The sequence below is a fragment of the Acipenser ruthenus genome, chromosome 1, assembly GCF_902713425.1.
Source record: "Acipenser ruthenus chromosome 1, fAciRut3.2 maternal haplotype, whole genome shotgun sequence".
In the NCBI taxonomy this organism is placed as follows: Eukaryota; Metazoa; Chordata; class Actinopteri; order Acipenseriformes; family Acipenseridae; genus Acipenser; species Acipenser ruthenus.
This window is the reverse complement of record NC_081189.1, coordinates 98,613,355-98,633,653: the sequence shown is the minus strand read 5'-3', so window position 1 is coordinate 98,633,653 and position 20,299 is coordinate 98,613,355. Positions and strand designations below refer to the sequence as shown.

Below are 20,299 nucleotides of genomic sequence, written 5' to 3'. Positions count from 1 at the left end.
CTTAATTTCATTTTGAGATTTCTAAAAATGAAATAAAGATATCTCAAACAGATATTTTGAAATAATGGTTTGCTAGCATGTTACGGAAAACTGTCATTAAGAGATATCTCTAAATAACTTCCCGTTCATTTAGAGATATATGTAAATCATTGTAAGATATCTCTAAAATTGAATTCCTGTTCATTTAGAGATATCTGCAAATCATATTAAGTTATCTCTAACTTCCTGTTAATTTAGTCATATCCAGTCCTTGATGAAGGTACATATTACAACGTTACAAATAAAACAGAAATGCGTGCTTGTTTTTTTACTTAATAATTTTATTATATTACATTGTTGCTATACAGTATACATTCAATTATATGTCAATTACATTTAACGGCTGGGATGGGTGATTTTTACTGGAACATCAGGTTTTGCTGGTATCAACTACACCTTACATAATCACAGCTATTCCAGCACCTGACTTAGTTGCAGCCCCGACAGTAAGTAACAGTGTGACATACACCCCAAACAGTCAACGTTTTTACTATTGATTTGCTTAGATTTGACCTTGGCAAGTAGGAAGAGCCCCTCAAACCCTTTCTTTCTGCGCTAGGACATTGGTGCACAGCGTCATTGAATATATAATCCATTGTGGGGGGAAATGCACTAGCCTTTCATGTCGAGACATGGGGGCTCGTATTGTAGGATGGCGTATCAGGATATACGACGTCGGTAGCAGAATATACGATACAAGTAGCTTTTCTATACAACGTTTGCTCACACTACTTGCTCGTATTACCTGTCATATTCCACCGACACCAATTTATCCGGCGTATATAGGCTAAATACGACAGAAGGCCAGTCATTTCCCTCATTGAACTTTGAGAAACATGGCTGCTCTAATTTATGCTGTGTATTTAAGTCATAGGCTGAGACAATTCAGCGACAGAGGACATCAGAAGATGTGTGCGCAGTATCTTTGACACGATTTCTAATCAATTTGCTAGCATACTGTCGTATTGAAACGCGACACCAACTACGACTCGACTGGAATATAGAATGATCGAGATATCAGGTGATAACTAGTCGAAAGACCTATCGTATTTGAATTTACGATCTCGCAATGTAGGAACGAGCTACTGGTTTTGAATTTGGCCCAAGAGACAACTATTATGACAGAACTGCAACCGTGTATTTGCCTTCAGAAGAGAGTTCAATTGAACACAGCAGGCCATTCCTGTGCCATCTGTTGGTCGACAGGAGGCACTGCAGACAAACTGGCACTACATTCGGTAGCCCTCATCACACTCAGCAAACCAGTGCAGCACTTCCAGTTTTATCTATTTTTTTCATAATCAGGTGAAGCATTTGTAAAATGTGAATAAAATGAACAGTTTACCGAAGTATAGACAAATACAACCTGAAAGATCAATACAAGGCTAGGATGATAACAAAAATTGGAGAGGCTTGGTGAATATTTAGGCAGTTATTGTTTGAATTATCAGTAAACATTTTGAAAGAGGGCCTTAGAAATGGTGTTTCTAAACTTGTTAGGGCACATGTCCTGCTGGATTTAATGTGCAGCAAGCAGTTATAGTCTGTTCTCCTTGATACTTCTTAATACCTAGCTGGGTGGCTTTTGTGTGTCCAAAAAGGATTATACAGTGCCTATAGAAAGTATACACTCCCTTTCAAAATGTTCACCTTTTGTTGCCTTATAGCCTGGAATTAAAATGCATTAAAATAGTTTTTTTCATTTATCTGCACATCCTACCCCACAACTTCCAAGTGAAAAAAATATTCTCGAAATTTGTAGAAAATTAATAAAAAATAAAAACTGAAATAGCTTGGTTGGATAAGTGTCCACCCCCCTTGTAATAGCAATCCTAAATTAGCTCAGGTATAACTAATCGCCTTCAAAATCACACACCAAGTTAAGTGGCCTCCACCTGTGTTAAATTGTAGTGATTCACATGATTTCAGGATAAATTCAGCAGTTTCTGTAGGTTCCCTCTGCTGGGTAGTGCATTTCAAAGCAAAGACTCAACCATGAGCACCAAGGCGCTTTCAAAAGAACTCCGGGACAAAGTTCTTGAAAGGCACAGATCAGGGGAGGGGTATAAAAAAATATCAAAGGCCTTGAATATCATCTTGAGCACGGTCAAGACGATTATTAAGAAGTGGAAGGTGTATGGTACCACCAAGACCCTGCCTAGATCAGGCTGTCCCTCCAAACTGGATGACCGAGCAAGAAGGACTGATCTGAGAGGCTACCAAGAGGCCAATAGCAACTTTGCAAGAGCTACAGGCTTTTATGGCCAAGACTGGTCAAAGTGTGCATGTGACAACAATATCCCAAGCACTCCACAAATCTGGCCTGTATGGTAGGGTGGCAAAAAGGAAGTCATTACTCAAGAAAGCCCACCTTGAATCCCGTTTGAAGTATGCATAAAAACACTCAGGAGATTCTGTAGCCATGTGGCAAAAAGTTTTGTGGTCTGACGAAACTAAAATGGAACTTTTTGACCTAAATGCAAAGCGTTATGTTTGGCGCAAACCCAACACACCGCATCACCCAAAGAACACCATCCCTACTGTGAAGCATGGTGTTGGCAGCATCATGTTATGGGGATGTTTCTCATCAGCAGGGACTGGGGCACTTGTCAGGATAGAAGGGAAAATGAATGGAGCAAAGTACAGAGAAGTCCTTGAGGAAAACCTGCTGCCCTCTGCAAGAAAGCTGAAACTGGGACGGAAGTTCACCTTTCAGCATGACAACGACCCAAAGCACACAGCCAAAGCTACACTTGAGTGGGTAAGGAACAAAAAGGTAAATGTCCTTGAGTGGCCCAGTCAGAGCCCCGACCTAAATCCAATCGAAAATTTGTGGCATGACTTGAAGATTGCTGTCCATCAACACTCCCCAAGGAACTTGACAGAGCTTGAACAGTTTTGTAAAGAAGAATGGTCAAATATTGCCAAATCTAGGTGTGCAAAGGTAAAGACCTAGAGTGCCGTGAAAAAGTATTTGCCGCCTGTCTGATTTTCTGCATTTTTGCACATTTTCACATTGTATTTGGTCAGATTTTTTTGTGGGTTGTAGTAGTATATAGAGGGAGTCTGAGAGAAAAAATGACACCAAAGTTTGGTGCTTCTTTCATTTGTTTGGTGTGCAAGGTAATCAAACATGCAATCTTCAGGTGTGAAAAACTTATTGCCCCCCCCCCCCAGTTAACTCAACCCAATTAAAGGGATAATTAGGGTCAGCTGTTTGAGTACTTTGGTTAACAACCAGGCCTGAAAGTTACAAAGGGTTACAAAGCCATTTCTAAGGCTCTGGGGCTCCACCGAACCACAGTCAGAGCCATATTGTCCAAATGGAGAAAGTTTGGGACAGTAGTGAATCTTCCCAGGAGTTGCCGTCCTACCAAATGCCTAGAGCTTTTCGTTGTTGAAGAACAAGAAATTTAAAGTTTTGGAATGGCCTAGTCAAAGTCCAGACCTAAACCCCATTGAGATGTTGTGGCAGGACCTGAAATGAGCAGTTCATGCTCGAAAACCCACAAATGTCACTGAGTTGAAGCAGTTCTGCATGGAGGAGTGGGCCAAAATTCCTCCACAGCGCTGTGAGAGACTAATCAATAACTACAGGAAGCATTTGGTTGCAGTTATTGCTGCTAAAGGTGGTGTAACTAGTTACTGAGTCTAAGAGGGCGATTACTTTTTCACACGGGGGCATTGGGTGTTGCATAACTTTCTTTAATAAATAAATGAAATATGTATCAAATATTTGTGTTATTTGTTCACTCAGGGTCCCTTTTATCTAATATTAGGTTTTGGTTGAAGATCTGATAACATTCAGTGTCAAAAATATGCAAAAATGCAGAAAATCAGACAGGGGGCAAATACTTTTTCACGGCACTGTATCCCAGCAGACTCAGAGCTGTAATTGCTGCCAAAGGTGCTTCCACCAAGTATTAACTCAGGGGGGTGGACACTTATCCAATTCTGATCTTTCAGTTTTGTATTTTTAATATATAACTTTTTTCCCCTTAACAGTGTGGAGTATGGTGTGTAGATAAGTGGAAAAAATCCTCATTTAAATGCATGAAACTCTTGAGGCACTGACACAACAAAATGTGAAAAAAGTTCAAGGGGGTGTAGACTTTCTATATGCACTGTATACACATATATATATATATATATATATATATATATATATATATATATATATATATATATATATATACACATATATATATATATACATATATATATATATATATATATATATATACATATATATATATATATATATATATATATATATATATATATAAACTTGTGTTCTACTCTCATCTTCATGCATATGGTAGTAAACTGAAGCAGGCACTGCTGGGATTTTGAAAACAGACTGAATCAAAAAATAAACTGGGCTAGCCTTTTTTGGACAGTACGTTTATATTGGCTTTTCCCTAATGAGATGCTATGTATCTCTACCATCTCTATCTCTTTGCACTATCACATCAGACTGTCATCACTGGATCAGTTGTATTGCATGACTGTGAAGGGTCACCCAGTTTTAGCAGCCACGACAGCATCAATATAAATCTAGGTTCTAACAGTTATTGGACTCATTGAAGTCTGATTGCACCGATTATAGGTATATAAGGCAATGAAGTGGTACATACATTTAACATACTACTTACAAAATAATAATAATAATAATAATAATAATAATAATAATAATAATGTGTGCTAGTGCTGCAAAATTATTATTTTTAGAAGTAATTTAAATTTTCACTACACAGGTATAACTTCCTTCCCGTCAGAGAAATGTCTGTTCCTGTATACTTATCTTGGCCCTCACTTCAGAAAGCCATTGCACAGCTCAGTACAATTCTTAAAATGGGTCCCACCTTTGCAAGCAGTCTCAGCTTTGAAGAGTATACAGTCATTGCCACCACTTGTGTCATCACATCTCTGAGGACATTAAAGAGGAATTATTAGTAAATAAAGTAACAAAGAAGTAGTTCTAGGAAATTATCTTTATACAGCAAAGGAATGTGTAATACAATGCCTAGAGCATTTCGTTGTTGGATGTAAAATTAGTAGAAGCAAGAAAAAAATGTTTATAAAAAAGAGCGTAGTAGTGGGTGCCTAATTGTAATTGCCCTGCAAGAGGGAAATCAAAGATTAAGGAATAGCAACTATCCCAGAAAATACATGCATTCGGAAACAGCTGGAGAATGAAAGGGGAAGATGACAGCTGCAGAGGATTGTAACATCTGAAAGTCATCATCAATCACTAGGAAATCCACATACTGAATTCAGGTAGGGAGCAAGTTATATCAACCACAATGGTGCATAGGGACTTTAAAGGTACTTATGATATGGCAACTGCATTGGGAATGCCCTGTTATACCGGGCCATCCTCATTAAAATAACCACAGCTCTCTGTGTACATTCATGAAGTATTCTGTTTATGTAACAAACACAATGCAGGGAAAGTACTGTCCTTTTCAATACAGAATGATGTACAGTGTATTCAACTCAAGAAAATAAAGGCTTCTTTGTCTATATTGTATTTTCCAAACTAGGTAACAAATAGAAAGTTTATCTGTTGATAAAAAAATAATAACTAGAAACAAGTGCATTGGAATTACACTATACTTGTCATACAAAGCACACATGCAAAAGGTCACAGTAAATTACAGCTGAAGACATTATCGTGCACAACAATTGCAGCAAGCCCTAGACAGTTCCAATTTCACACCATCAAATTTATCATTCCTGCTGATTTAAGCAGAACACAAAACACATATGCATCTGGGGGCTAGCATTTACTAGCGCTGGCAAGGATAAATTACTGTGCTGATCTGATTTGAAAACCTACAGGGACACAGTAAATCGCTGCATAAAAGAAACAACAAATGAGGTCCTTTTTCTTTAGTGTCAGCAGGCTGTGATTATTATGTTTATTGGATTTTATTGAATGGGTTTCACATTTTCTCAAATATGCGAGAGAACTATATTGTCCCACTGAGGCCTAAATTAGCATCTATGTGCCGTGGTCTGTAAATATAAAAAGATAATACATTTTTCAATTTATTTTGATAATTTCAAGACCAGGCTGCACATGGTCAGGCAGCTGACACCGCTGTGTCAAAGATTCGTAACAGCATTGCAAGCTGTAAACATTCAAATAAATCCAAGTTCAAACCAAGAATATACTGTAAAGGGTGAGATTTGTAAAATCAATGTGCTATATATTGCTATAGATTCACTGCCAAATCTATTACCCGTATTTAAAGATTCAGAATGAACCAGATGTTATTGTTTAGTTACCAACCCAGTATATGATTAAACCCATTCACTTTTCACCTGTTCATTAGACACCACAATAATAAAGTAACTGAATGTCAAACAAATGATTGTGTACTATTATAGCCCTTCAGCCCTTCAGTACTATACTTAAACACAGAATAGGCTCAAAATGTATGGAGAATAGAGAGCACAGAATCCCTTGCATTGAATCCCTTAAACGGCTGTTTACACAGACCTCAAATATCAATACTGTTGTTCTGCATTACCAAAGATAGTATTAGGGAGTCCATCAGGGTCTGTGAAACCAGCCATATAAATAACGAGCCTTGCCTTCAGCATATAAAGTGATACCAGGGTATGTGGATGTAGGCATCCAGGTCTTACCAACGCCAGATCTTGCCAAGATATAAAAGCTATTTGCTATTACTCTATATAAACATAATGGCATGTTACCTATTTATGTACTGTATGTTGTTTTTGGTGCATGTTTTTTTTTTTTCTGATCCTTTGAATACTAATGCATACACTATATACAATACCAATGGATGTTTTCCTAAAAATGGTATTGTGAAATGGTTCAAACATTGAGGAAACAAGTCCCAGCCATATACTTTATTTAAGTAGAAACTTTAGCTAACATAAAATCCCATGATATTACAGAATAGGATCAATCTGAAACGAGGAAAAGTATACAACAGCAGTTCATGCAGCCATATCTGCAACAGGAGAAATAGCCCATTAAAAAGCTGATACATAACCAGCATTTAAAGTTATAAACTATGGAACATAAATACTAAATTTAAATAATTAGATTTATTGAGTATTATTTCTAAAATTTGTACCTGGAGGTCAAGACTTCAATATTGAACACATTGCTAGCCATGTGTAAATAACAAGGATGCTTTCATCAAGATTAACATGCACTACAGACCAAATTAACTGCGAGGATTTAATTCACTTAACAGTAAAGTAACCCTAACTACTATATTTTGCACATACAATATGCGTGTTGTAGGATATTACCAAACCGAGTAGACTTTTTAGAAGAGAATATTTTAGAATCATGTCATCATAACCACATGGATATATAAAAAATAAAGCCATCAATAATCCAACAGGGAACATGTCAATGATCCAGAAGCACAGGTCTTTAGGATGTTTCAATAAATTAAGATGTTTTAATAAAAGTTATTTATTTTCAGATTTCTGTGTTTGGGCCAGGTACATGGCCACATACTGTAGATGCATCACTGGTATACTGCAGTTCAGCCAGCAGTTCTAGATTCCATGACTGCACATCTACTTGTATCACACGTTCATATGTATTGTAACTCTTAAATCACATGCTAATCACAAATGAAACAGGATATCCAAATGCAGATTTTAAATATGGTACATCAAAGATCACGCACATTCCTTTGAAATCCTTCAAATTAAATTTAAACATTTTTTTTTTTTTTTTTTTTAAGTATTTCAGAAGAAACTACTGTTGATAAAATGTTTTGTAATGCTTTCTATATTTCTACCTTCATTATAAAAAAAAAAAATTTGAATCAGACATGTTATAAAACTAATATGTGAACTACACTTGTCATTTGAAATAATTGTGGCTGGTATAATACAGTACAGTAATGATTAAATCAATTTTAGTCATTCAGTTGCTACTGTATATTGGAAACAAACCTCAATTAAATTGAGAACATTTGACAAAAAAAATGAACAAAAGTTGCATTTATACAGAAAAAATGTTTAAAAAAATTACTGATACAGTGGCTTTATATGTACTCAGTGCTGTGAAACTGTATTTTGAAAGGTTCTTACTCAAACAAAGATTCAGTGCATTATGAAATAAAACATTAGCTATAGACAGAATTAGCAGAAAGACCAGCTCCTGGGAATATTGAGGATGTTTCTTCAATAACCAAACCATATCCCAGTCTCATTCTCATGCCCCTGTTGGTGCCAACCGGCTAACAAGGGCAATGCTATTGAGGCACATTCTTCTTAGGAACACGGGGCAGGCAGGCTTCATTGTAACATGTTCAATCAGGATCCTCAGTTCGGTGAAAAGAGTTCTATCAAAAGAAATAAAAACACACACATTTGGAGACTTTTCAATGTAAAAATAGGAGTAATACACCTTTGCAAGCAAGTCATGTTTATGCTTACGATAAGAATGTAATAGTTTTGTGCATCATGTAAGGAAGTAGATTTGTAGAAATTATCCAAGATTCAAATCTGTATGAGGGCCAAAACCATATTTCCAATAGGGTCGAACATACTAAAGACCTTTATTCTATTATTATCGGCTGAGTCGTCATAGTAAACATCCAGTCCAATTATTTACACACACATATACATTATATCTATCTATACACACACACACACACACACACACACACAGTTGTAGTGAAAAGTTTACATACCCCAATGGAAATTTATAATTTCTAAATATTTCTCAAACAATTATAGGAAAAATCTTTTGTAGCAAAAGTTTCTTTTGTGGATGAGAAAAAAAAAAAACAATGATTTATTTCAGCAATATTTTGCAAAACTCCAAAAATGCCAACTCAAAAGTATTCATACCCTGACATGAAAACTAGCTATTAATTTAAGGCACCCTTAGCAATAATAACCTCTTTTAAACGATTCGGATATTTGTCAATGAGCTTTTGGCATGATGCTTTAGTGATTTTTGACTATTCTTCAACGCTAAATTGTTCCAGTTCATTCAAATTCAGAGGACTTCTCTTGTGCACAGCCTTCTTCAACTCAGACCAGAGATTCTCAATCGGATTTACATTGGGACTTTGACTAGACCATTCCAGAACCTTGATTTTATTCTTCTTTAATTCTGAAGTAGATTTTAATGTGTGCTTTGGATCATTGTTGTGTTGGAACGTCCAGTTGCGTTTTAAACCAAATTTTGTAACGGAGGGTTTCGGATGTTTGGCCAATATCGTTTGGTATGCTATGGAATTATTTTAGCATGCATCGGAACTAAATGTCCTGTACAATTAGAGAAAAAACAGCCCCATAGAAGAATATTACCACCTCCATGCTTGACAGTAGGTATGGTGTTCTTTTCTCCAAATGTAAGGACTATCAGCATGACCAAATAGCTCAATTTTTGTTTCATCACTACACAAAACCTTTGACCAGAACTCATATCCATCATTCAAATGCCATTTTACAAACTTTAAGCAATTGTCCTTGTGACGTTTTCCTAAGAGTGGCTTTTTCCTGCGACCATTGAGACCTTCATCATGCAATACTCGACCTATGCTTGAAATGGAAACCCCAGTCCCACACGGTCAATTCACTTTGAATATCTTTGGCAGTCAATCTCAGATTGTTATTACCCTTCCTCACAATTCTTCTACTTGTTCTTGATGAAAGAACCTTCTTTATTCCAGACCAAGTGAGCATTGTGACAGTACCATGAGTCTTGTACTTCTTGATAATAGAAACAATAGTTTAAATTGGGATATTCAAATGCTTGGAAATCTTCTTGTATCCTTCTCCAGCTTTACAATAAATAATGGTTCTACCTAAGGTCTTCAGATAGCTCTTTACTTTTTCCCATATTGACTTATTGGTAATGACAGCAATCATCTTATACCTAACCCTTTTATACTCTCCAAGAATGTTAATCTACAATCCAGCATTTTCTGGAATTAGGTTCTGCATTAACATAGACATTTCTAGCACCTTGTAGACAATAGTATCACAGCATCAACGGGTATGAATACTTTTGAATTAGCATTACATTTTTTTTTTTTTTTATACCGGGGCATTGGGTGTTGCATAACTTCCTTTAATAAATAAATGAAATATGTATCAAATTTCTGTGTTATTTGTTCACTCAGGGTCCCTTTTATCTAATATTAGGTTTAGGTTGAAGATCTAATAACATTCAGTGTCAAAAATATGCAAAAATATGCAAAAATGCAGAATACTTTTTCAGGGCACTGTACATGTATGTATGTAATGAACACTGACAAAATACAGCAAAATAATTTTTACAGTAAATAAATAAAACAAATGTTTTATTTTGTCATAGGGAAAGATTTTGACTAAAAAATAACAGGTAGACAATAAACAACGGGTTGGAACAACCACAACAACACGCCCTAACAAAAAAAAAAAGGGCTTAACTAAAGCGAGCGAGCGAGCGAGAGACACTAATAAATCATATCCAGGTAAACAGGTTGTGGGGGCAGAGGGAGAGAGTGTCTAATGCTTCAGCGTATGATACTCCTTGAAGCACGGAGTAACGCACAGAGCTTGGTGCCGCCTATTCGCTGGACGCCTGTCACTTGATGTTGATGGTAAATATTCTTCCCCGACACACTCACTGACATCCGATTCAGTGTAAGAATTGTATGTATTTTAATTTAAATCGGAATCTGAATTCAGTATTATTTCTAATACTTCTTTCTCACTGAGCAATTTGCCAGTTTACAGACATCGTTGACATTTTTGTGATGGTTTATTGTAGGTAATTCAGTCAATATCTAGTAGAGGGCGCAAGAGACCATTAAACGGAGTTACAGAAACCTAGTGTTACAATATCTTGTTGGCAGAAGTTTTGTAGGCTCAGTAATTCAAGTTTAAAGTTGTAGAACGTACCAGTACGTTCGTACTCCCTGGGGACCAGAGCAGCGAACGTACAGGTACGTTCGTACTACTCAAAGAGTTAATGGCTACTCCCACCATCAACATACACGCACCCCCACTCTGGACCAAAACCTAATGGTACGTATTTTAAAATGAAATTAATTACAGTGCCTTGCATAAGTAGTCACCCCCCTTGGACTTCTCCATATTTTGTAGTTTTACAACCTGGAATTAAAATGGATTTAATTAGGATTTTTTGTCACTGATCTACACAAAATAGTCCATAATGTTGAAGTGGGCAAAAAAATCTACATATTTTTCAAAATTATTTACAAATAAAAAACTGAAAAGTCTTGATTGCATAAGTATTCACCCCCTTTGCTGTGACACCCCTAAATAAGCTCTGGTGCAACCAATTGCCTTCAGAAGTCACATAATTAGTTGAATGGAGTCCACCTGTGTGCAATTTAAGTGTCACATGATCTCAGATTAAATACACCTGTTTCTGGAAGGCCCCAGAGTTTGTTAGAGAGCATATCTAAACAAACAGCATCATGAAGACCAAGCAGCTATCAAAACAAGTCCGGGATAAAGTTCTGGAGAAGCACCAAATCAGGGTTGAGGTTATAAAAAAATATCCCAAACTTTGAACATCCCCCGGAGCACCGTCAAATCCATTATTAAAAAATGGAAAGAATATGGCACAACCGTGACTCTGCCTAGAGAAGGCCGTCCACAAAAACTCAGTGACCAGGTAAGGAGGGCATTAGTCAGAGAACCAATGGTAACTCTGAAGGAGCTGGAGAGATCCACAGCTGAGATGGGAGAAACCATCCATGGGACAACTATAACCCGGGCGCTCCACAAAGCTGGGCTTTATGGAAGAGTGGCGAGAAGAAAGCCATTGCTGAAAAAAACCCACATCAAATCCCATTTGGATTTTGCCAAAAGGCATGTGGAAAAAGGTTCTCTGGTCTGATGAGACCAAAACTGAACTTTTTGGCCTTAGCGCAAAACGCTATGTGTGGCGCAAAGCCAACACTGCTCATCACCCTGAGAACACCATCCCCACGGTGAAGCATGGTGGTGGCAGCATCATGTTATGGGGATGCTTTTCATCGGCAGGGACTGGGAAACTGGTCAGGATTGAGGGCAAGATGGATGGAGCCAAATACAGGGAAATTCTAGAGGAAATCCTGTTTCAGTCTGCAAGAGACCTGGGACTGGGGCGGAGGTTCACCTTACAGCAGGACAATGACCCTAAAACACACAGCCAAAGCTACACTGGAGTGGTTTAAAAACAAGAACCTGAATGTCTTAGAATGGCCCAGTCAAAGCCCAGACCTCAATCGGATTGAGAATCTGTGGCAAGACTTAAATTGCTGTTCACCAAGGGTCCCCATCCAACTTGACAGAGCTTGAGCAATTTTGCCAAGAAGAATGGGCAAAAATTGCAGGATCCAGATGTGCAAAGCTGGTAGAGACTTACCCAAAAAGACTCACAGCCATAATTGCTGCCAAAGGTGCTTCTATCAAGTATTGACTCAGGGTGGTGAATACTTATGCAACCAACAAATGTCTTTTTTTTTTTGTTTAATTAACTTTTATGTCACAATAAAAAATATTTTGCACCTTCAAAGTGTTAAGTATGTTGTGTAAATCAAATGGTAAAAATCCCAATTAAATCCATTTTAATTCCAGGTTGTAACACTACAAAATGTGGAAAAGTCCAAGGGGGGTGAATACTTATGCAAGGCACTGTACGTTAAAGCAACAGTATTTCAATGCAGGTAGTACTGGGCATTTTACATAAGTTGTGCACCTATTATGCGAAACAGTTTCCATTGTTTAACATTGTTCGTATTTCTTTTTACTGGCCGTCAGCATCCTGACTCCCCAGACGTCCAGGACAACACGGTCCCTCTCCCCCACCCAGGTAAGTAAACAACAGGTAGTATTATTATTCATGTTTCTTGTACAGAATGATTTTTTACATTGGCAATCAGCAGCAAACCTTTTAAAATACAGTCGATGTTATCAATACGGATTTTAAAGGGACAGTACACATAGTAAAATGCGTAGCAGGTTTAAATGAGTCAGTGTTCTGCGGGAGTGATGGACAATGGAATCTGCTCCATCACAGATATTAAAAAGTAAGGGTCCTAAAATGGAACCGTGGCAAACCTGTAGATACTGAACTAAGGTTGGATGTATAACCGAACATAGAAACACGCTGTTTGCGATCTGACAAATATGATCTACACCACTGTAAAACAGTGCCATCAGTGCCACACAACATTCCAAACGATTCATTAGAATGGAGTGGTTTACAGTGTCGAATGCAGCATCGAGGTCTAACAGGACCAAAATGGCCAGTGCACCTGAATCAGCGACCACGAACAGATGGTTAACAACTTTAACAAGGGCTGTTTCAGTGCTATGTCGTAATCTAAAACCTGACTGCAAGGGTTCACAGCTGTCACATTTCAAAAGATAACTAACTGATGAGCCATCACACTTTCCAAAATTTGACAGAAATGGCAGATTGGAAATAGGTCCAATTACAAGGAACATCTGGATCAAGATTTTTTTATTTTTTTTTTTTTTTTAGCAAAGAGTCACAACAGCATATTTAAATGCTAACAGAACTACTCCAGTACTCCGTGATTTATTGATGACGTCAGTCACCACCGAGCTGAGAACTAGGAATTGAGACACAATAAGTGATGTTGGTGCTGGATCCAAGAAATAAGTGGTTGGTTTAATTTTAGTGACTACTTCAACCAAGCTAGAAGTAACCTCAGCAAAATAACAATGTGGCAGATGGCAGCACAGCATGTGGAACAGAATATGACAATTGATTAATCCTATAAATTCATGATAAAACAGCAAATTAAACACTTATGGTGCCCCTTTTTAATCTTAAAGTACATTGCTTACCGACAATATGGGTTTCTACGGGAGGAGTAGCGAAGAGATAGAAATCTGTAATAAATAAATGGCTGTATCAAGCTTCCTTGACCACTGAAAGAAGAAGGAGGAAAAACGTGAATTGTCATGTCAGGATATAATCAGTAGGTAAGAGCTTAAAGTACATATAGCTAACAAAATAATTCCAATAAATCTAAAACGTATTATCATCAATTCATAGATCTCACATTTGCCTGTGTAAAAAAATGTCCACAGTATGTTAATGTGAATTAGATTTTTAAGGGTATGGTTTTGATAGCATTAGTAAACAATAAAACTGCACTCTTTTCTATGTTGCACTTCCCATTAAAGGAACGCATCTGACACAGGAGAGTTGCTTCTGGAAGTAACAAATGTTTCTTTAAAGGAATTAAACCTCTAGAAGTCAAATGCATTGACTAATTTTTATGGAGTTATCATTATCAGTTTAAACTAAGCATCTAATAATTTTGCAGGTAAACCTTTTTAAAATCATTGGGTAAAAATGATGATTCTTTTTTTTTTTATTTGAAGCTATTTGCTTTTCAACATCCCACATCGAAGCACCCTGTATAGTCTTTCACTGTAGTGTGTTTTTATCACCTGAAAAGCATGAAGACTGTAGCTGGCATCAAGAAAATTTCATTACAAGCAATAAATTTGAGAATGCTTTGCTGGTTTGTTGCAAGCTTATCCAGAAAGGTCCTCACAAAGGCCAGACTGCTTGGGCCCATTGCCTGAAGTAAAAAATAAAGTTTAGTACCTACAGTACATCTTTAACAGGGGGGGGGGGGGAACTGTATGACAGAAACTTACGACTGTACACTTATATAATTTAAAAACATTATTTAAAATATATTTAGAACACAAAGTGGGCAGGATTAGGGTATTTTTTAAAATCAAGGACAATATGAACAAATGTTGATGCAACTTAAAGAAACTAATAAGATACTTAATTACTGTGGTTGAAAATGGTATAGAATGCAAGCATCTATAAAAACCGAATTAAAAACATACTTACATTAAGTACCCTCTTTGTGTATGTGGTAGCATGAAGTAAGGAAAACAGAAAGACTGGAAAAATACTCACTGAAATCAACAGTTAAGGAAATGTATGGTATTGAAAGAAAATCAATTAACATAAAGCAGGCAAATAGTATATGCAATTAAACAGCATCTACTGCAAATTGAATACCTAGACACTTTCAAATTAGGCAAAAACATATACTAAAAAATAATTTCCATTATGAAAAATTGAATCAGGCCAATGTAACAACCCATCAAAGCTGTTAATAAGGAAGAGGCTTGGTTCTTTAAAAAGTGCATCACTATAATCTGTATATACATGTAAAATGTAACTATAACAAAACTACATTAAGACAAATGGACCAGCACTTCCTTGTATTCAAAGATTATGATCCTCTAAATAAACCGAGCTTCAGAATGTCCTAATCATGTTTCACTGCAATTATATCCAGTTCTCTACCTAGGCCTATAGCATGCTCGACTGCCTGCCCTTATTCATGTTAGTGGACAGTTTTATTAGCCAAAGGTTAAGAACACAATGAAACTAATAAAAGTATTGTCAACATATGTTTAGTGTTTGTTTGTAATAAAATAATGTTTTAAAAAAGTATGTTGCCATGGTTAAATCAAGCCCGCAAGCAACCTCGTCTTCTACGGTATGTGAAAAATAAGTCCATGTTCCAGCTTTCCCTTTTCATAGTGAAAAAAACAGCTACTAGAGGGTTTAAGCTCAAAGGAAAGAGTTCAGAGAATAAAGTAACCCCCACTTTATATATTTTGTATTTCAAGCAAATACGGTAACTAGTGTATGTAGTGTAAAACAATAATGCAAGTTAATATATGTAATATAAAACAGGAATGCAACCAAGAAAGTCATTTTCAAGATAATATCTTACAAAAGGATACTTGTAACTGGATAAGAGTTCACAAATATTAGGGAAAACAGGAGATAATGACAGCTGTCCTCTAGCAAAGCCAGGGCCAGGAATGCTCTGCTTAGCTGGAAATGTGGTAACCTCTGGTGTAGTCGAAGTGCACTGGTAAGAGCATTTGCCAGCAAGGCACGTTGGTAAAAATTAGCAGCCTCCTGTAACCTGCAAGATTAAGATTATATTTAAAAAAAAAAAAAAAAAAAAAAAGTATTATTTAACAAGCCACAGAAATACCTTACTGATTTTCAAAAGCCATTCCTAGGCTAAGTTACTATACATCGATTCTAAAGGGCTGCAGAACAACTTAAACAGAACATCTGTTTAAATTAATTTTGTGATGAGTCTTCACTTAAGGTATTTAACTAGCATTTTGAATCTTATAACTTTACATTTCTTATTTTTCATATAGTGCAAATGAAGAATTATAAAATGCCTGGGGAACATATTAGCTAAATGATCAGAGCTTTGTTGATTACAATTGACTTTACCATCATACTGGCATTTGGATCCAACCTTAGAAATGTGACACTGCAATTTGGGCTTCTCAAAGCATACAGTCAAACAAAATATATTTCTGGTATGGTCTGGTTGGTGCTGTGACTTTGTTTAGTCTGGCTATCCATTACTACCGTATGGCCTATATGTTTTATCTTTATGCCTCTAACTTGGCCTTCATGACTCAGTTGCTGAACTTTTGATACTTACCCTAGGAGAGGAAGAATAAACAATACTGAGCAATATACAGTGAACAGGCGGGAGAGCCACATAGCCGTCTCCAATTTATTGGCCAACAAGAATTGCTGGAAACAAAAATGAAAATGATTAAATGTTATGGATTAACAGACTACCTTCCACAGCTGTACTAAGGGGTCAATTTGATCACCCTTTACCCCACCAGAATAAGCCACAGCTGTATTTCATTATTATTATTATTTTTAAGCACTGGGGAATCACCCTGGGCAGCACCACCCACTTTTTTGTGGTTATCCCGGGACATTAGATTAGCTTAGTGTACAAATCCATGCTATACTTCAGAGTACTTACTGAATTTATAACATACATCATTTTATCAAATTTTCAAACATTAGCTACAATACTGGTGGTAAATCACCCTCTACTAAAGCAGGGGTTGACAAACTTTTAACACTAGCACTGCCATAGCCGCTTTTTGAAGAGTTTTTGCAATTAAAATTTAAAATATCTCTGCGTATGTGAATATCTCGTTCATGTCCGTTCTTAAGTGTTTCTAAATATTTGAATTAAATACTCATACGGTGTTTCAGCTGCAGAAGCGTAAAAATGAATAAGTTATAAGCACTTGCTTCTTCAACCGCCAGATCTGCAGTTTATGCGGCATATTGAAATCAATACAATATAGCTGACAATTTAGTCTGGACTTTGTAATAAAATCAAAGTCATTGTGAAAGAAGGTATTATATACTCCTGTCGAGTGCTGAAACACTAATAAAAGTTATTCTACACATCATATATTTTTATAATTTTCATATCGAAGCCATTTTAAAATGGAGCTGCACATTTTGCGGGTGTGGCGGTTGTATGTAGTCCGAAATCTCTGCGGTTCCAGTGTTAAAACAGGGGGTCATCTCTTGCAGAGTTTCAACTCACGAAAGGCCAGTACAGAACTACACTAGTGAACTAAAACTGAACATTTGCAAATTAAATGCTTAAACATGTGCCCTGAATTTAATGCCAAATGTACTGGTTACTTGTCATGTTGAACACAAGCATAGAAGCACAATATACCAGTGGTTGTGGACAGGTTAAAAAACAACCATCTATCTAGTTCAAAATTCAAGTGCCTGAGTTTCAACGGTCTAGAGGCATAACTGACCTTTGAGGCTGGGGTTCAACACCACATTTCTGACTCGCATTCTGATTTGGGTCTGTAGACCTCACTTATGAATTCCTCAGTCTAATCTCATACTAATAACTAGAATGAACTAAAGAGGTTTTTGTCACTTACCACAGAACCACCTCCCTGTGGTGGGGGGCTCCTTTCCTCTTCTGTGTCTGCCATGGTTGAAACTTCTGTCACCCTGAAAGAAACACATGTTGTCAAACCAAGTCACTATCATAATTTAATGATCAAACAGATAAGATACATGTAAGACGGGTTGGATGCGTATGTACAGTAGGACATTATTGTGTGGAACTGGCCTCTCCCTCACACTTAAAAGCTAATAAACACACACGTTATGTACACAAAATACTATTGTTTATTTCAAAAGACATATTACGGAAGGGGAATACAGATACATGAAAATGTCGTGTGGAATAACTTGTGGGTTTTTTTCGACATTCAGGTGCAACAGTGTAAACCTTTCATTGTCAGAAAAAAATAAATAAATATCCCTTAACAGTTCCCATACATTTACCATGGCACCCATACAAATGTACACAAGTACTCCAACTGTATCACTGAATGTTAGAATTCAAAGTGGGAGGAACGTATTGATGTTTGTCTTTGTTAAAACAGCCTCTAGGATAAACAACTGGCAAAGCCAACACAGAGTAGCCACATGAGTCTACAATTGGGTATACACCCCAATGGGACACTGGGCTTCTGTATTTAGTATAATTGGATACCAGTACAATTATTATTATTATTTATTTCTTAGCTGACGTCCTTATCCAGGGCGACTTACAATTGTTACAAGATATCACATTATTTTTACATACAATTACCCATTTATACAGTTGGGTTTTTACTGGCGCAATCTAGGTAAAGTACCTTGCTCAAGGGCACAGCAGCAGTGTCCCCACTGGGGATTGAACCCACGACCCTCCGGTCAAGAGTCCAGAGCCCTAACCACTACTCCACACTGCTGCCCAATACAATATAAAAAAATAATACTACAAATATATTGTAAAAGGAGACATTGTATCAAGGTTTGATTTAAAATAAATAGATAGATAGATAGATAGATAGATAGATAGATAGATAGATAGATAGATAGATAGAGATAGTCTGACATGGCAGCAGATGGATGGGGCGGGGTAAACCCAAGCAACCAGCCCAGAGTGTTCCTCGGGTGAGTCCTGCATGATGTACTATATTATAATAAAAAGTAATGGTAATGCTGCCGCTTTAAAAAGAGACATTTTCAAGTGTTGCATCATGCAGCAGGCAAATTATAATACAGGTTGAGTAAAGTCACATTTAGTAAGGTTTAACACCACTTAATTTTGTCTAACAAAAAAAAAATTGAGCACGTTTACCTTTCTTATCTAAGGACCAGGCCTATCTGCATTTCAGATTTTCAATGGTCACCCAACTATATTAGCACTCGGTTTATTTTAGGTATACATTAAGGTTATTTTTTGCAGATAGTTATCTAATTTAAATTATGATCGAGAAATCTGTTTTACCTTTCCGCAGAAGGCTACATGTCAAATCTGTCTCGCCTTTTGTTTTATGCTACATTTCCTAAGGTTACTCAAGGTCAGTAAAATCGATATAAAGAACATTGTTCAAAATATATGTATTTTCTTTAATTATAATAAAATAAGTAAAATGCAGAGGTCGATGTTATGGGACAATGCAATACTCCAAATCCAAGACACTTCTGAATAATAACAATAACAAAGATATAGGCTAATGTTTAGGCTATAAACATAAAAAAAACGGTCAGTTTCCCTGACAAATAATTCCCTTGTACGAGATGACCGTGGTAAGACTAGTAAGAGGTTTCAAAATGCAAACGTTGCCGTTCAGAATATTATATATATATATATATATATATATATATATATATATATATATATATATATATATATGTGTGTGTGTGTGTGTGTGTGTGTGTGTGTGTATGAAGTCATAATGTAAAACTTCTCCTTTTCGCTTTTTGAACCATCGACTGAATGAATGAGCATAAAGCCATTTCCGATAGTCCTCTACTATAGAAGAATGCTCCATAGCTGCCAGATTTAGCCATCCATCAGCGGTTTTTTATTTTTTATTATTAGAGGTCACATTCATATGGTATGTCAAAATATTATGACAACATTATTAAAAGAGGCTCTAGTTATCCTCTGCACTCACCTGTGTGCTGTTTGTGAGGCTTACAATTTAAAACCAAGGAACCTTACAAACCATAACCAATACATCCGCCTTTCTTCTTCAGTCAAGGCGGAAGCAGACCCGTTCTCGCGAGGATAAACAGGTCTCGTGGTGTTTCTCGTCCCCCGACCCATATGCCGCTGCTTTCCTTCGCTGTGTGCTGAGTCATGTGGGTTTCGTAGCAGTAAAACCGATAATGGTGGCAAAGTGTCTGTCTTTTTACCTACACCCCCCCCACCGTTTAATTGTATACATGTACAATTTCGCTTTATAATGTTGAATTTGTATTATTTTAGTCAAAGAGAAGGAGTCGCGATATATGTTAGTTGTTATTGGACTACAAAACAATAATTCATCGCAAGCTATTATTTTATTCAGT

General features: G+C 36.7%; 1 protein-coding gene across 1 annotated transcript; it reads right to left on the bottom strand.

The window, feature by feature from the left end:
• Positions 1-6,909: 6,909 nt before the first annotated feature.
• On the bottom strand, positions 6,910-20,079 carry LOC117420753 (transmembrane protein 33-like). Its single transcript, XM_034034356.3, has 8 exons — positions 19,903-20,079; positions 17,824-17,896; positions 16,545-16,639; positions 15,814-16,001; positions 14,903-14,970; positions 14,485-14,618; positions 13,873-13,956; positions 6,910-8,387 (listed from the first exon to the last, which is right to left on the bottom strand). Exons 2-8 carry the CDS (start codon positions 17,875-17,877, stop codon positions 8,258-8,260), a joined length of 753 nt encoding a protein of 250 aa, XP_033890247.1. The 5' UTR covers positions 17,878-17,896; positions 19,903-20,079; the 3' UTR covers positions 6,910-8,257.
• Positions 20,080-20,299: the final 220 nt, after the last annotated feature.